General features: G+C 38.6%; 2 protein-coding genes across 3 annotated transcripts; both read right to left on the bottom strand.

Annotated features, from left to right (window-relative positions):
• Nucleotides 1-857: 857 nt before the first annotated feature.
• Nucleotides 858-9,168, bottom strand: LOC116258952 (SEC12-like protein 2). Of its 2 annotated transcripts, XM_031636474.2 has the most exons (12): nt 8,973-9,168; nt 7,946-8,083; nt 6,316-6,638; nt 4,967-5,061; nt 4,492-4,642; nt 3,314-3,405; nt 3,101-3,200; nt 2,949-3,021; nt 2,724-2,844; nt 1,445-1,561; nt 1,293-1,360; nt 858-1,084 (listed from the first exon to the last, which is right to left on the bottom strand). In XM_031636474.2, the coding sequence occupies exons 3-12, from the start codon at nt 6,592-6,594 to the stop codon at nt 1,005-1,007; spliced, it is 1,176 nt and encodes a 391-aa protein (XP_031492334.1). In that variant the 5' UTR covers nt 6,595-6,638; nt 7,946-8,083; nt 8,973-9,168; the 3' UTR covers nt 858-1,004. The 2 variants fall into 2 exon arrangements, with proteins under 2 accessions (XP_031492334.1, XP_031492336.1); XM_031636476.2 differs by lacking the exon at nt 7,946-8,083.
• Nucleotides 9,169-9,895: 727 nt separating this feature from the next.
• On the bottom strand, nt 9,896-15,651 carry LOC116258577 (protein EDS1L-like). The gene is made up of 4 exons (XM_031635774.2): nt 15,183-15,651; nt 12,929-12,991; nt 11,910-12,647; nt 9,896-10,976 (listed from the first exon to the last, which is right to left on the bottom strand). The coding sequence occupies exons 1-4, from the start codon at nt 15,492-15,494 to the stop codon at nt 10,206-10,208; spliced, it is 1,884 nt and encodes a 627-aa protein (XP_031491634.1). The 5' UTR covers nt 15,495-15,651; the 3' UTR covers nt 9,896-10,205.

Raw genomic sequence — 15,651 nt, 5'->3', positions numbered from 1 at the left:
AGTTCGCACGGTTCATTCGAATATACAGTAAAGTCTGACCCATTTGCTCCCCTGATCAAGAGCAATACCCCTCACTCTAGATTTCACTGGCTTGTCGTTCATGATTCTTGGATGTTAGGGAACTAGAAACTGCTCTTCAATGGCAAAAATACATAGTTTTATGTGTTTGGTCCATGTATTTCTTGTTGAATCTGGGAATGGTTCTCCCCACAGCAGACCTGGTTGGACCCAGATCCAGATCTGGTACCAGTACCTCAAAGTTGGGCCGTGCTGACAGTAGGTTCCAGCTTCAACCGAAGCACCAACGTGAATAAAGACCCTAACCAGCCAAAAGATCTCAGTAAGCAAGCAAAATATGATAAAATGTTATTTTTTTATTTAACATCAAGCAAAGAATAGTGTACATGTCTGACATCAAGGGGATCATGCATTGGTAAAGAAAACTCCACATAACACCTACACTATCCATGTGAAACGTAATGCTCCTGACAAGCATGGCAAGGCAATGTTAGAGGCTAAGCGCATTTTCCTTTTATTAAACAAGGGGAAGATGGAGCGGGGTGACAACACCCAGTATGTATGAATGCCAACTATTGTTACATAACGTGAACACAAGTTACAAACAAGGTGATGCCAGTGCATCAATATCTGAGATGCACGTCAGACAACAAGAACTATCCAAAACCTGATTTTCCGATGACAGTAGATGATTCCATTGGTAGCCGAGCAAAGGCCATCTTGTGTATGTAACAACCTACAGTGCACCAAAAATCAGAAACTCAAGCAAAGGAATTGACCAACAGGTAGTACTTATGAAGCGGCACGTTTATGCAGTGCTGGGAGAATCGTGGGGCCACTGTCCACAACGAAAGCAGCGTCCTTAATTATATAAAATTGAATCAGCAGGCGAATACACAGTAATACAAAGGATTGATGATTTTACAGAGAGATTCTTCATAGCAGTAGACTGACATTTGGAGCTCGATTATTTGTGTTCCCAAAAGCTAAAAAACTTTATTCATCTTTAAGAAATACATCACAATGGCAAGTAGAATCATGAAAATGAGAACTGGAATGTTCAGACCTGCAGAATATCAGCAAAGAAACATAATAAGAACCAGATGAGACTCTCTCTCTCTCTCTCTCTCTCTCTCTCTCTCTATATATATATATATATATATATATATATATATATATATATATATATATATAGAGAGAGAGAGAGAGAGAGAGAGAGAGAGAGAAGCACTCGTAAAAAAATAGACAAGGAACTCAACAACCAAAACACATACCATTCTGTTTCTTGTTCTCGACTAGAGTCACTCTTGCACTTGAGTCACCAGATGCAGAAACCAATGCCCTGAATCCATTCATAACCAAAGAAAAATCTCATGTAGTGACATTCAAAATTGTCTTATGACTGGTGTGCAGGATTAATGGATACCTGGAATCATGAGAAAATTCCAATGCAGTAACAAACACTAGGTGGGCCTCTTTGACTTTCTTCTGGACTTGCATAGAGAGGGTATCAGCTATCAGAATGTCACCTTCTGCTGTTCCACTGCACATGGCCACAACCAAGTTTTCTAACAAATTATGCATTGATGGCAGTGGACAAAAACAAAGGCAAAAGTAATATCAAATCACTTCACATAGGATTTCTTAAAACAGAAAAGAGATAAAACACATCCAGACTTCCAACAAGAGGTTATAAACTTATAACAGATGCTTCACGATAATCATCCAAGAAGGAACCTGGCGCAGCAAAGATCTAGATAACCTCCAGGCCAACTTGCAATACCACATAATTAGGTGAACCACAATCTTCTTCCAGTTTACCAGTTATAAGCATTTTAAATTAGGAACTCATTGTCCAGCCATTTGGGCATAAAAGTTTGAGTCTGTATAATCAGCACACAGGAACTGTCTCCTTCAGCCTCAGAACCTTTTCTCCACACCATTAGACAACAACAACAAAAAATGCAATCTATAGCATAGTATTTGCCATTAAGGATCAAAGTTTGAAGAAGTTGGGTTCACAATAATTTTTTATTCCCTGCTTATGTATCTGGACTGATGAAACCATATATCAATAACCCAATTTTCAGGATAGAACAAGCTTTAAGGATGAGGAATGTTCTCATGCCCATCAGAGGAAACCTGAATTAGCCACCTGAAGCACAGGACCTACCTTGGGCATAAAACACATATATAAATATGACAGGGCAAGCAACACAAAATTCTCTTTCTTCACAGGAGTGGAGCCATAGCTTTTAAATATTAGCAATTTACACCAGAATATAGCCACTATCATTATTCTTGAGAATAAAGTTGTGTTTTTAACTTTTTCAAACTTCAGATAGTCCACATTTTGACCAGCTGAGATGAGGTTGAGCAACTCAACACGGAGACGCTTGAATTGTGTAAGAAGATAATGCACTTAGTTACAGAAGTCTTTTATTTTGTCTCATTATGTTCATGTGATCATCAAACTTCCTTTCAAGAAAATTTTAAATGCAACTGATAAAATAAATAACATAGCACCATGTCCTACAGAAAGCAATTATCAATTAAATCCGAGAAATAATGCTTTTAATTTTTATAGAGTGAAATGACAAGGCATACTTGTTTACATCCACATGATTGATGGGCATGTATAAGAAATAAAATGCCTATATCCAAGAAAGGAAAAATCATAAAATCTTGTGACTTCTAATCATTACATTGCAAGAAGCTTTCCATCAGGTGATATGTTAAAGGCAGAAACTGGATTTTGAGCAATACGTTTCTCTGTGGTTCTCTTCCATGAGCCACTATCCCATGTCAAAATGCATCCATGTTCACCTATACAAGTAAAAAAGGGAATAAGAAGTAGAAAAGAGTCAATAATAAAAACAGCTCATAATATGATTCAGGAATAAATATAAGAAATGGACTTTGAAGCTTGCCCTTTTTGGTGGCCATATACAGCACTTTGCTATCAAAAACTCGAGAAAATCTACAGAAACGAAAGCTTTCACCCTGAAAACCAACCACAGAGCATTTAGAAATGCTCAATTCTAATAACAGGTTAAGCTTCCTATATGCTAGTGCTATTAACCTTGTCTCCGGATAAAGAAGCCACAGCTGCTGATGATGTAAGGTCCCAAATTCTGCAAGGGCCACTATCTCCCAGTGACACAAGCAACTTTCCCTCAGGACTGCACAAAATATGTAACAGAAACTACAGTTAGTAAGTCTTCCCTACAATCTCGCTTTTTTAGATGTTTCTTTGTTGCCCTCTACAAGGCCGCATTAAGTTTGGAAGTGGTACCTGAAATCCAGATCTTTAACACATTCGTGTGCATTTGGTTGGTCAACTATCATTTCCATACTTGGCCACTTAAAAACTCTCAGATGGCCATCCTGCACATTTATCATGTTCACACTTTCCTAAGCCCCAAAGAATAATGAAGTAACTTCTTTTGATAATGAAACAGTTTCATCACCAGATAGAAATATGCTAGCATGTAAGACTAATAAGGACCATTTCCAAATTTAACAATTCTACTGATGTACACGATATGAACTTCATAATGAGTGTCCAACTCTCCTACCATAATGAGTGTCCAACTCTCCTACCATAAACAGTTCATTCACATCCTTCAGTCTCACAGATGATGCCTTCCTCTTTCAGGTACCACTTTCTATTCATTTTGTGTAATGGGAAACAAGTCAGTTTTTATGATCATGTTGAACAGGAGGTTTCTATAGAAAAACAAGCGAAGGATCATGTGAGAAATGAGGATTGGCAGGAGGAGAACTGGAAGTCCTCACATTTCAGGTATTTATGCACAAGAACCAGAAGAAAGTGTACAGCTCCTGTTCCTTTATAGAGCTCTTGGTGATGAACCCTGGCAAGGTTTGAGGAATAAACACAAGAGGAGAAATGAATCAAATAGATGGAGTGACCTTCACAGTTTCTTCTTCTGTTCTTTTCCGTTATCATTTTCATAGGATCCATATGCAGGATCAGTTCGCTAGTTCAATAACATTGTACAGTTCAAGGCGAATTGAGTTTTATAATTTTATTGCTTCACTGCCTGAGAAGGTTAACTAGCTAGAACTAGGCAATGTTTCATCAATCACTGGACCACAGGCGAAGCAAGATAAGCACAATAAGTGTGCAACTGTACAGGAAAACCAGTGAAACCATAGCTCGCCTCTCATCCTAAGCATGTAACAACATGCAGATTATTCCACCAGAAGGATGAATCATGATCTCTGCCTCCTCACCCACATGTGCCCTTGTATTCAGACATCCCTAATGATAATGCTAATAGAAGAGTGATCCAAGATAGGTCAAGTATGGGAGGAAAAGTAAAAATAATATCTCGACAAACTTAACATGCATATGTGGACATGAAAAAAGGAAAATAAAATTTCAAATAACCCTGTTAAATCTACACCTATGCCAAAAGATTTGGAAGGACCCCAATAAGATACTGTTACCTCACCACCAGATGCAAGCATGGATCCATCAAGGTTAAAGGTCAGCGCTATCTGTTGGCCAGCATCTTCCAGTTCTTTTAAATTCTTTTCAGAAGATTTTAATCCCAATTTATGAGCTTCCGCATCTTTTGAAGCATCCCACTCAAACCACCTAAGTTCAAAATTAAAAAAAAAAAGGTTTTATCATTAAATGATGAAAGCATGTGGTTGGGTAAAATTAGAGCCAAAATTTTAAAGCATCTCCTGCAAAAAAGCAATTCTCAAAGAGAAGATCAGCACCATAACATTTCTTCTCCTTAGTTAAGCAACACTTGATATTCTTTCTCCAGAATATGCATCACCAACTTGAAGCTGTTAATTTCCGTATGTGATCATATAAATGTTAAATAAATATATTTTGTACTTAAGCTTTTACACTTCACTATAACCACTATAGGTTACACTTTTTATGCATAGTATCCTAATGCAAATATACCTGCAGCCTTTGGGGAATGAGCAGATCAATCCTTCGCCACCAGGATGGACAGCAGTTCTATAAGGCAAGTCACCATCAGTGTGGAACTCATCCACCTGTTATTGAGAAGCAATTAAAAGCCTTAATTAAGAACAAGCAAGGGAATGTGTTTTCTCTGAGCTGCCAAAACTCTGTAATACTTTAGAAAGAGAGTTAGTGACGAGAACTTGTGACAGAGGCTTCTGTTGCAGATGGTTGGTGCCCAGTTAGATCATTTTATTTTTATTTTTTTTTTCTATTGAGTAACTTCCTTGCTCTAAAAGTGCTCTGACCTTCTACTCTTCAGGATATATACATCTAGGCTTGATGTCTTATATGATAGTTGCCACTGCTTCTGACCCTGTGGAGATTACTATCATATAAGACATCAAGCCTAGATGTATATATCCTGAAGAGTAGAAGGTCAGAGCACTTTTAGAGCAAGGAAGTTACTCAATAGAAAAAAAAAATAAAAATAAAATGATCGAACTGGGCACCAACCATCTGCAACAGAAGCCTCTGTCACAAGTTCTCGTCACTAAACATAGAAAAGGTATTCAACCATTTGAAAAGTTCATTTGTTAAATCGTTCAAACAATTGTCATTCTTGACACTTATCAGGAAAGTTTGTAGATCCTTCAGGAAACAAATGGCCACAGCAAGACATAACTACTGAGCTGCAGAAAATTCCGAACAGATCCCATTCACTAGCCTAATGGAAATCTGGCTTTTTATATTCTTCCCAAGCACTTTGATATGAACAACCTAATGGCCTATTGGCGCCAACCAAGTCAACTTCATAAGTCAAGCAAGCCCCAATAGAAGAGAATTCCTCCTCCTTCATATTGCATCTAAACAATATCGAAGGATCTCATCTACAGCCACTCATTATCAGTAGCTGCATCCAATCCAGAATAGCATTCTCTCATTTCCAGGAACGATGTACGATATGTACAAAGATAGATATGTGAATTCTTCCTCATAGCTCCACTACCTAACCACTACTACTGACGGAGAATTTTCCAAAATGTACAAAAAAGTGTGACTTGTTTCACCCACTATTTTAAATAAATCCAATCTCCAGATCAATCATGTGCTTATAGAATGAATCATGAAATCTACATATTTTGCTCAGAACTGATTTTCAAAAGATCGATTCCAGATTTTTTGGAATTTCTCAGAAATATCATACACCAATCCCGGGATTCCAAGTTTCCCTCAAAACTGTATTCTATCATCAACTGGATATCTGAGGCATAAAGCACCCAAAGACATCTTAAGCATGACAAAATACTCAACAAAAATAGAGGAAGGAAAAGGAAGTAACTTACCGGTGGGGAGAGCGAATTGGACGAGAAATCAAATTTGGAGAGGAAGATAGAGTTTTTGACGCCCGTTCGGCTGTCTCCTCCACCCCCGCTCAAGATCAAGTACCCGAGGGGTGGTGGAGAGACAGCATGGCCTCCCTCTTTCTCTTCCTTCTGTTCACTCCCTCCTTCTTCCTTCGCTTCTTTGAAATCTATAGCATGGAAGGGAACCCATGAGGCAGAGAAGATGGGCTTCCCGTACTTCTGCGAGCAAGGTGGTGGTGGCTTCCTCCCCCTCGCCATCCTCTCTCTCTCTCTTTCAAGGTGGCAGAGCCAGAAATTTTTTGCTATTGCATAGTAAATAAAAAATGCTTAAAATCATACAAAAATGGAAGCAAACATATAGTGCATGAACAAGACACTACTTTGGATTAATATAGATGTGAATGCAGCTAAACTCACCAATGCTATAACCCTTCTCAAACATTAGAAAGGTCCCACTTATAATGGGTACAATGAACATAAATGAAAAGAAGAACAGCAAGATGCTTTCTAAAAACTAAAGGGGAATGGACATAAAGGAGAAAAAGAAAGCAAGATATCTTCTAAAATCTGAAGTGCTCACCATGTCAAAGTTTACAACTAGAGGTGAAAAATCAAAATTCTGTTATTAAAAATCCAGAACAGTTGCATGTTTTTTGGCATCAAACCTAGGGCATCATTTGATTGCAGGGAAGAATTTAACGTGGTAAATTTACCATGAAAAGAATTCTGGAAAAAAAAAACAGGATGAAAATTTCCCTCCTTCCAAAAAAAGGCCATGTTTGATGGCAGGATAGATTTTTGCAAGGTAAAATTAATTGTGTTTGATGCACAGGGTAAAATGAAGGAGAGACTTTTTAGGTGACCGTTCGAAGATGTGGTTTTTTTTTTTTCTCCTCCATTTTCACGTGGATACACTCACATTATTGATGGGGCATCCACATAACATGGTTAGCATAATGATACCTATAAATAGCAAAAGAACCGCCGCAAGATGGACCCATTTCATTTCATTTTCTATTCAGTTTACAAATGGATACGATTATGAAAAAGCAACAGCAAAGCTCTCATTCTTCCCCATAATAAAAAAACAATACCCATCATAGGAGTCCAAAAACAATAAGCAGCAAAATTCAAAATGAAGCAATTGAAGAAACTGTACTGAAAAATATTAAGCAAAACATTTTCTGGAAATAAAGACCTTTAGACTATCATACAAGCAAAGAATCATGGAAAGGTGATATATGTAACTGAGGAAATTTTCCAAAAAATTGTTATGCTAACAGATTTACGCATTTACAGGAAAATAGCCGCTCGACGTCATCCAAACAAGCCACAAGAAAAAATTTGGGATTCATCGGGGAGAAAAGATCGACCGAGGGATGGAAGAACCAACCAAAAAGGGAGGGCATGATACAGAAAAGGGATTGCCAGTTCCAATCATCCAAAGCAGATGCTTAATCACAATGTCTCTTTCAGGTCACGGGAACAAATGATCAGGATGGAGTTTACCTTTTCCTTTTTCTCCATCACGAGATTACACTCCATCTTTCTTCTCCATCACGAATACAAAAAGAAAGAACGCACAATAGGGAGAGAGGTGTTGGCGTACCTCAACTTCTTCGAAGGACAACGGCGATGGCTGGAGGCAAAGCGGCGACGGTGGCGCACGGCGAGCGATCGGGCGAGCGGTGGAAGAGGAAGGCGGAGAGTCAAAGGAGTCGTCCTCGAAGCCTTAACGGGCAAATCCCTTGAAAATCATGTTTTACCACGTTAATTTTAACAGTGTTTGAAACGACCGGTTGAAAACTTACACTTTTTTCCAATTTCACCTCCTCTACAGTCTTTCCCCCGAGAACAAATCCAAGACGTTTGTTTTTTATGTCTGAGTGGCATTGCGCAGCCTAGAAAATAAGGGCATCGCTGATAATGTTTGTAGACAATCGAACACGCTCTTAATGATTTTTCCAAACCAAGAAAAGCTCTGGTCTCTCTACACTAAGGCATTGCAATAACCTATTGGCTCCTGTTAGTTGATCGTTTCATAACTTACGAAGAAAAAAAAAAAGATTAATGTTTTTCCTCAAGAGAAGATAGAACAGACAGGATTGAGGTTATAAAAAATAGATGTTTGATGAAAGAGTAAGCATCAAATTAAGCGCATTTGAATTGATTATGGCCCACGGTTATAAAAAATAAGTTGGTTTAACCAGAGCTACCAACAGGTAAGCATTTTCATTGATATACCGAACAGTGAATTGCAAACAGATGCATAAAAAATGCCATATACAGCTGAAATACAACGTGAGAGACAAAAAAGCAAGAGCGCAGGATGCAGACCCACCAAAAACCCAAAGTGGCCAAACTCCAAAAAACAGAAAACCCTAAATGGCCAAATAAAAAAATCTCTAAATCAAGAAAAATTAGGCAGAGAGAGAGAGAAGGGGGTAGAGTCATACGAACTTGGGGAAAAGAAATTTACATGATTTCGTTCCCATGTATGAAATTTCATGATTTCCACAAGCAGATTCAATGATTCACAAAGGGGTTATATGCCCATCTTCAAGAAGTAGGGAGACATAGATGCCCACAAGCATACTGGGAGATCAAAAGGGAGGAAGAGAGAGAGAGAGACTCACACAGCGGGCGGGCGGTGGCTGTTGGGCAACGGCAAACTATGGTTGGACAACGGCGGGAAATTGACGCTACGGGGCTGCCGGTGGGCGACAGCAGGAATCTGGTTATCGTCGGGCAATTGACAGACTTCTCAAGCTCGCTGGACGAGCAGGTAATGCATGCTCTGAGTCCTATTAGTTGCAGCCGGTGAGAAAACCTTACTCTCCTGGAAAATATAGGGAAACGAAAATCTGACGATATTTTACAAAAAAGTAACGTACTTTTATTTAGGGGATATCGGAGAAAATTAAAATCTGTCGATATTTTCGAAGGTAACATTTTCCCTTTTTTCTTACGAACAATATTGGAAGTGGAAATCATGACTTTATTGTTGCTTTTCAATGCAAGACTAGCTCCATATCTACGCTACGTTTGTTTCCTGGTCGATCATAAACTTGTTTCAAGCACACTATTTGTCTCGATTAGCGTGGTACTTTGTTAAAAGCTTGATTTTAATGTCATTCAAATGAAAAGTTAGAACGACTTTTAGCTAGAACTTGGTCACCATGCCTTATATTGACGACACTTGAATTGTAGGTTGGCGAGTTCTGAATTCAAAAGAGCTTCAATTATCCACTTTCGAGAGAGCAGAGCAGGATGTTAACAACCTATATTGTTCGAAGAGGCTTCCCCATTCTTCCTGCCTCTAGAGTCATAAGCTGCATTAAGATGATAAAAGCGTTACCAGAACTAATATATAGCATGTTAAAGTTTGGATGAGAAAACTGTTTTTTAAATATATAGCACGTAGTTGGATGAGAAAAGTGTATTTCAGGATTTTAAATACAATGGGCACAACATGTCCCAAAACATCGCTCAGTCATGCCAGTTTTCTTGATTTTATAAAGAAAAGATGCGGTGTGTGACATTGAAACGTGTCTTTCTTGTTACAAACTTTCGAATAAACTTTATTCATGCAATCTTTATGCAACTCATTCTTTATACAATCAAACAACAGTAGCTAGCACCCGTTACAGTTCAACTCATGGAACAAAACCATCTTAATGTCTATGAATACATACCAAACAGCATGTTGAACATAATAATTATATATCAATCCAAATTAATAAGGCCATGAACTTGGATCTACATGAAAGCTGACTTCCTCTGAATAGATCACGGAATATCATCACTGACATATGAAGAACCAATTATGCAGCTTTAGCTTCATGACTAATTGCTCCAAGGCCATGGACTCAACCTGGGACCGTCGGATTAGCAGGTCGTGCCTCCTGCACCATACGATCACGAATGCGGGAACTATTCTTGTGTTCCTCCGGTAACATTCCCCACCATTTAAGGAAGGTGGGCCGCTTGAGCTCTGGCTCTCCAAGTGCCCCCTCTGTAAGCCACTTCTCTACCTCCTTCTCAAACTCCAGTACACCTTCTTTCTCAGAATCAAATCCATTCTTCTTTATTCCGATGCACATATTCTCCACTCTTGCCCAAAAGCACGAGTCCAAGTTCCATTCTTTCCTCCACAGTGGGTCAGCTTCTGGCACGAGCCGTCTCATGTGCCGGAGCCAGTTCTCTGGGTACCTGTAGTAGTTAGGCCTTGCTCGCGAGTCTGCCTTGTACAAGTTGGTCTCTTCCTTCTTATCATGCCTGTAAAAGTTGGCTATGTCGATGGGCTCGACCAAGAGGCGGATCCTCGTGCCGAGCTCGACCCACTCGCGGTCGGTCTCGAACGAGTCGGGCAGCTCGAACCCTTTGACCAATTCCCGGACCTCTTCCCAGTGGCCTACCAGCTCGAGCCGGGTCACGTTGGCTTCAAAATCTGCCTTGTTCTTATGCAACTTGAATGCGTCGTAGTAGCCTATGCCGTCGTCGCAGTTGGTGCAGTAGGTCTGGAGTTTGCTTAGGCAGGCGTTTATGTCGTGCTTGTAACCATTGACTGTGGCCAAGTTCTTCTTTCTCGCCTGCTCCATGTCTCCGGCAGCTATTAAGTTTAGCCTTGCATCCATGTCCTAACAAAAGCCAATCCATTACAGTTCAACAACAACAACAACAAATTAGACGGAGTCACTGAAAAAAATGGAAACATATATACCAAAAAAATACTGATGGAAAACTAATTAATGACTTGGTAACTTTCTCATTTCTAGGGAAAGGTATCTAAGAAACTTATTGTGCCCCGTTTAATGCAGATTTTATTGTGTATTAGGGGAAACTTACATTTTTTGTACGGCTTTTCATACTCAAACCAAACACATGAAAAATTACCCTGCCAAATTCAATGGATCAAGGTAATTTTACCCTAAAAAAAAGTCGAACCTGGGGAAGTCTGACCTTTTATCATCTATTTTTTTTCATGGTAATTTTACCACTCAAAATTTCACCCTACCATCAAACGGAACCTAGTTTTGAGTGAGCTATAAATTTTGACAATTAACAGGTTTAAACCACGAGAGCTTCAGGAAGAACTTCTAACGAAAAGAAACTCCATACTAATGTTGACTGGGGTACAATTATACACTCTTTTAGGTGATTGTTTAAAAATAGTGAAAACAAGGAAGAGACAGAACTTGAAGTTGTCGAAGGAGTTGTTTGGCAACAATGACAGTATATAACTATTTCATGTGCCTATTCCAAATATTATGTCAAATTTATAGAACACTTTTGCCATACTATTTGGTGCATATATGAAACAATAACACACTATTACTTGACATTAGCCTATTTCATAAATCTATCCCAATTTTGAAGTAGATTTATTGAATGAATACTCGTATGTTTTTCATAATATCCAACATAAGGCTCATTTGGCAAATGAAATGACTGCAAATTGATCCATAAATATGGATCAAAAGTTAAGATATAAAAGTTTCATAAATTTGCCCCACGGATTTATAATATAACAGATAGATAATTGTGAGAGAGAGAAAGTGAGGAGCACTTACAAGGTCGAGGATGTTGGGGGCAGAGTTGACATCATCGTCTTTATCATTAACTGAGAGAGGAATCGTCTGCAAATTATCCAGGGGAACTATTTTCTTTATGTCATATGTTTGATACCCATTGCTCCCGCTGCTCGATCCTTCCAAAAGAAGGGAGTGGAACAGTATCTGCGTCACAGCCTCATGGTTTTCCACCTTCACTACCTTCCCCTCACTGCAGCAGAAGTAGAAGATCCCGAAGGGCCTGTAAGGACTCAGCTTCACGAAGCCGTTCACAGCCGCCAAGAGACAGCTACCACCAGCCGAGCTCCTCAAGACGCATGAATCATAGCTTGCAATGGAGAAGGCATTGCTGAAAACAACGTCGAAGAGCTTCTCGGATACTTGATTGGTTTCTGAGGCAGAAGACGAAGTGCGGGGGATGGATCCTCCCGGATTAACGCGTGACGGAAGAACGGATTGTAGGTCGCCGGCGATCTCATCACGGGGACAAAAGTGGATCCGGGGAATGGGGTCCCGCGGGAGGACAAAGTTCTTGAAGCAGGACGACCAGCCCTCTCGACGGATCGCGTGGCCGACGATCTTGTCTCCGACGAGAGGGGCGCCGAAGGTAATGCAAAGCACGTCCGGCTTGGGGTCCCGGCAATGCTTCTCTAAAAGCCAGATGGTTGCCAAGATTGCGGCTGCTCCTCCGTTAGAAAGTCCTGTAAAAACAATCTTCTTCTTCCTTGTCCTGTCAGCCTAAGATTTTTCATAAGCAATTGCATCGTTAATTTTCGATCGTTTGAGTGCCACCGATAAACAAAGGTTCGGTTTCTTTTACTGCGAATTTGAGATCTGCTTACTTTAAATCTACAGATTTTGAAGTTTTACTTTTCATGATGTTTAACATATATTATTAAGATCCTGATTTTCTAAAACATACTTTTTAATGCAATCTCGAATCTTGATCTAAGATCCTAAACAATCAAATTCAACATGAAATGGAGATCTACACGAGCCATGGAAATAAAAATGCATACCTGATTATTGAGGCAACATGAAACTTTATCACGACTGTCTTCCGAGGATAAGCTCATCTCGATCTAACCCCACCAACCAAAAAAAAAAAACAGAGGACTTTAGAATAACTAAACACACACATGTTAAAGCTTCATAATTACCAATTTTTTTTTATTTAATTCTGTTTAATTGTGTACACGATGAGAGCATTTTCTCTTTTTTTGGTTTATGGTGTGTTTCCATCTATCTGAAAAAAGTATTCTTTTTTTTTTTCTTACTCTTTCTTTGCCCTTCTTGTTAATAGGGATGCCAATAAATCTTATTTTAAATCCCATATCCACATAAAAAAGTTGGATATGAAGAAAGAAATTGATGCCCATTTAAGAATTGGATCGGATTTTGACACAAGAATTGACATCCGATCAGATTCGGGTACAGATTTAAGTAAATATTGATCAGATTTGGATTCGGATTAGGATCATATTTAGTTTTAACTAAGCATTCTGTACTCAATACCTGTAAATGGTTCTACATTCAGTTTTAAAAATCAGACTTGGATTTAGATGTTAATCCAAAGATCAGATTTGGTTTGGATTCAGATTATGAGTTCACATTTTGGATTGGGATATAGTATTGATTTTTCTCATTCGAATCTGAATGTGAATTTTGAATATATAGAGATTATCTGAAAAAGCAGATATATTAGTAAAGTGTGCATTCGATTCATATATGGTTCATTGACATCCATACTTATTAATCCAACGAACGCCAAGTAGAATCTTTTTCATCTGCGAAAGGGAGACCTGCACTCCTCAGCTCAATTTTATCACGTCTGAATATCAAAGAATTTATATTTGCTTATATTTTTCATCCAAACAAATGATATCGGTATAGATTTTCGTATCGAATCGAAATGTAAAATGTATTCAGCGAATTGGTGAATCGAATCGGAATAGGCGTGGTCGTGAACTGGAATGATTAAAAAATGTGTTTTAAATATAACATCAAATTTAAAAAATTAGAAATCAGAAAGGAAAGAAAAAAAATAGAAAATAACATCAAATGACAAACACACTTTGTTAAAAAAAAATATATTAAAAACATAAATAGCTTGAGTGGGAGGCACGTCTCTAGATTTAACCGGTAAGGGCTATGCTTTTTTACATGCAAGTTGAAAAACATAGAGATTTCACCATACAAAGGAAAGGGACATAAATGCATGATTAACTATATATAAAGTAGTTGGTTTAAAACCACATTAAAGCACTGTTGACAATTGTGAAAGCTACACCTTTTTGCTACTGTTAAAAACGTCCCAATGTTTTCCCATGGATGATTAAAAAGATCGGCAATAAGATTATTTTAGTCAACATGATTATTCAAACAGTTAAAAAGAAGTTAAGATTTAAGAAAAGTAAATATTTTACTCTTCAAAAACTATATGAAAAAAACATTGACATCACTTCTTTAAATACAAACATGAAAATAATTAATTTAAATATAGTGAATCATGGATAGATATTATTCAATATGGTTAAAAAGGTCCATGCAAGCCAATAAGTCATAATTTTGTCGTCTTGAAAGATATTGCATTAATCTTTTTATAACATTAACCCTAACTTCATTTAGTTATAACAAGTTAAAATTAATTAAGATGAGGTTATTTTTTGTTAATGGCGCCAAAAATTAAATGTGGTTTTGGCAACTTTAAAAGCGTACATGTAATTCTATTATGGCCGTTAATTTTTATGGATGTTCTTCAAATTTCTCTCTTATTAATATTTGAACTAATTAGGTGTTAATATGATTTTTTTCTTTATTAATGCCAAAAAATTACAAAAGGAAAGATAGAAAGAATTCGGCACATACAACTTTTCATGTTTCTTTAAAGGCCAAAACATTGAAGCTGTAAAATTTTAAGAATAAATTTGATAGAGAAAATCCTATGGATTCCTTTTATTAAAAATGGAAAAACTTAGGTGCATTTTTATTAATATTAAAAAGCTAGTCGTGCTTTTATTATTGGTAAGGCTCGAGCCCAAAGTTGAGCGCAGAGTGAAAATATCGTTATAAAAAATGCAATTGTTCACGTGACATTGAAAATATCGTGATACTTTTACTCCAAATCGGCACATCACGGGAAGGAATTTTCTCAATCTCAGGTGCTTCACGGTTTATTAGTTCTTGGCAAACTTGAAAAGAACGAGATCATGTTCAAGATATCGCGATAGATTAATACAAACGACATAAACTGCCGGTTTCCGTTGAACGCACCTCATTTGGTAGCCGGGATTGGAAATCCAGCAGGATCTGGTCGAACCGCTGAAATAAGGCCAAGTTGAGGATGCCGGAGTCACCGGAACCGAGGGCCTTAAGCGACGGAAAGTAAGTCGGATACGGCTTCGACCTGCTGAACTGGTCGCCGTAGAACCAGTGATCGACGGACCTCGACCCCTGGAACGCGAAGATGGGTTGGGAGCTGACGGAATTGTCCTTGACAAAATGGGAATCGGAATCGTGAGCCCTGAAGGCCAAGGAGCAGCACTTCCTCACCAGCTGCAGATCGTCGTCCGGAGAGGGGTCCATCTCGCCGGGACTCCACAGTCTCCGCAGGACGGCGGCGGGCAAAGACGAAGGGAAGCGGCTTGTATACGTCCGCGCACCTGTGGTTAAATACCTACAACGTCCTCAAGCATCTCGCGTAATTACTTTCTTGCCACGATCGGCCACCGGCGCCTGTGAT

Source organism: Nymphaea colorata, chromosome 8, assembly GCF_008831285.2.
Source record: "Nymphaea colorata isolate Beijing-Zhang1983 chromosome 8, ASM883128v2, whole genome shotgun sequence".
NCBI classification, from domain to species: domain Eukaryota; kingdom Viridiplantae; phylum Streptophyta; class Magnoliopsida; order Nymphaeales; family Nymphaeaceae; genus Nymphaea; species Nymphaea colorata.
Note: the sequence above shows the minus strand (reverse complement) of the source record. Positions and strands in the feature narration are given on the sequence as shown.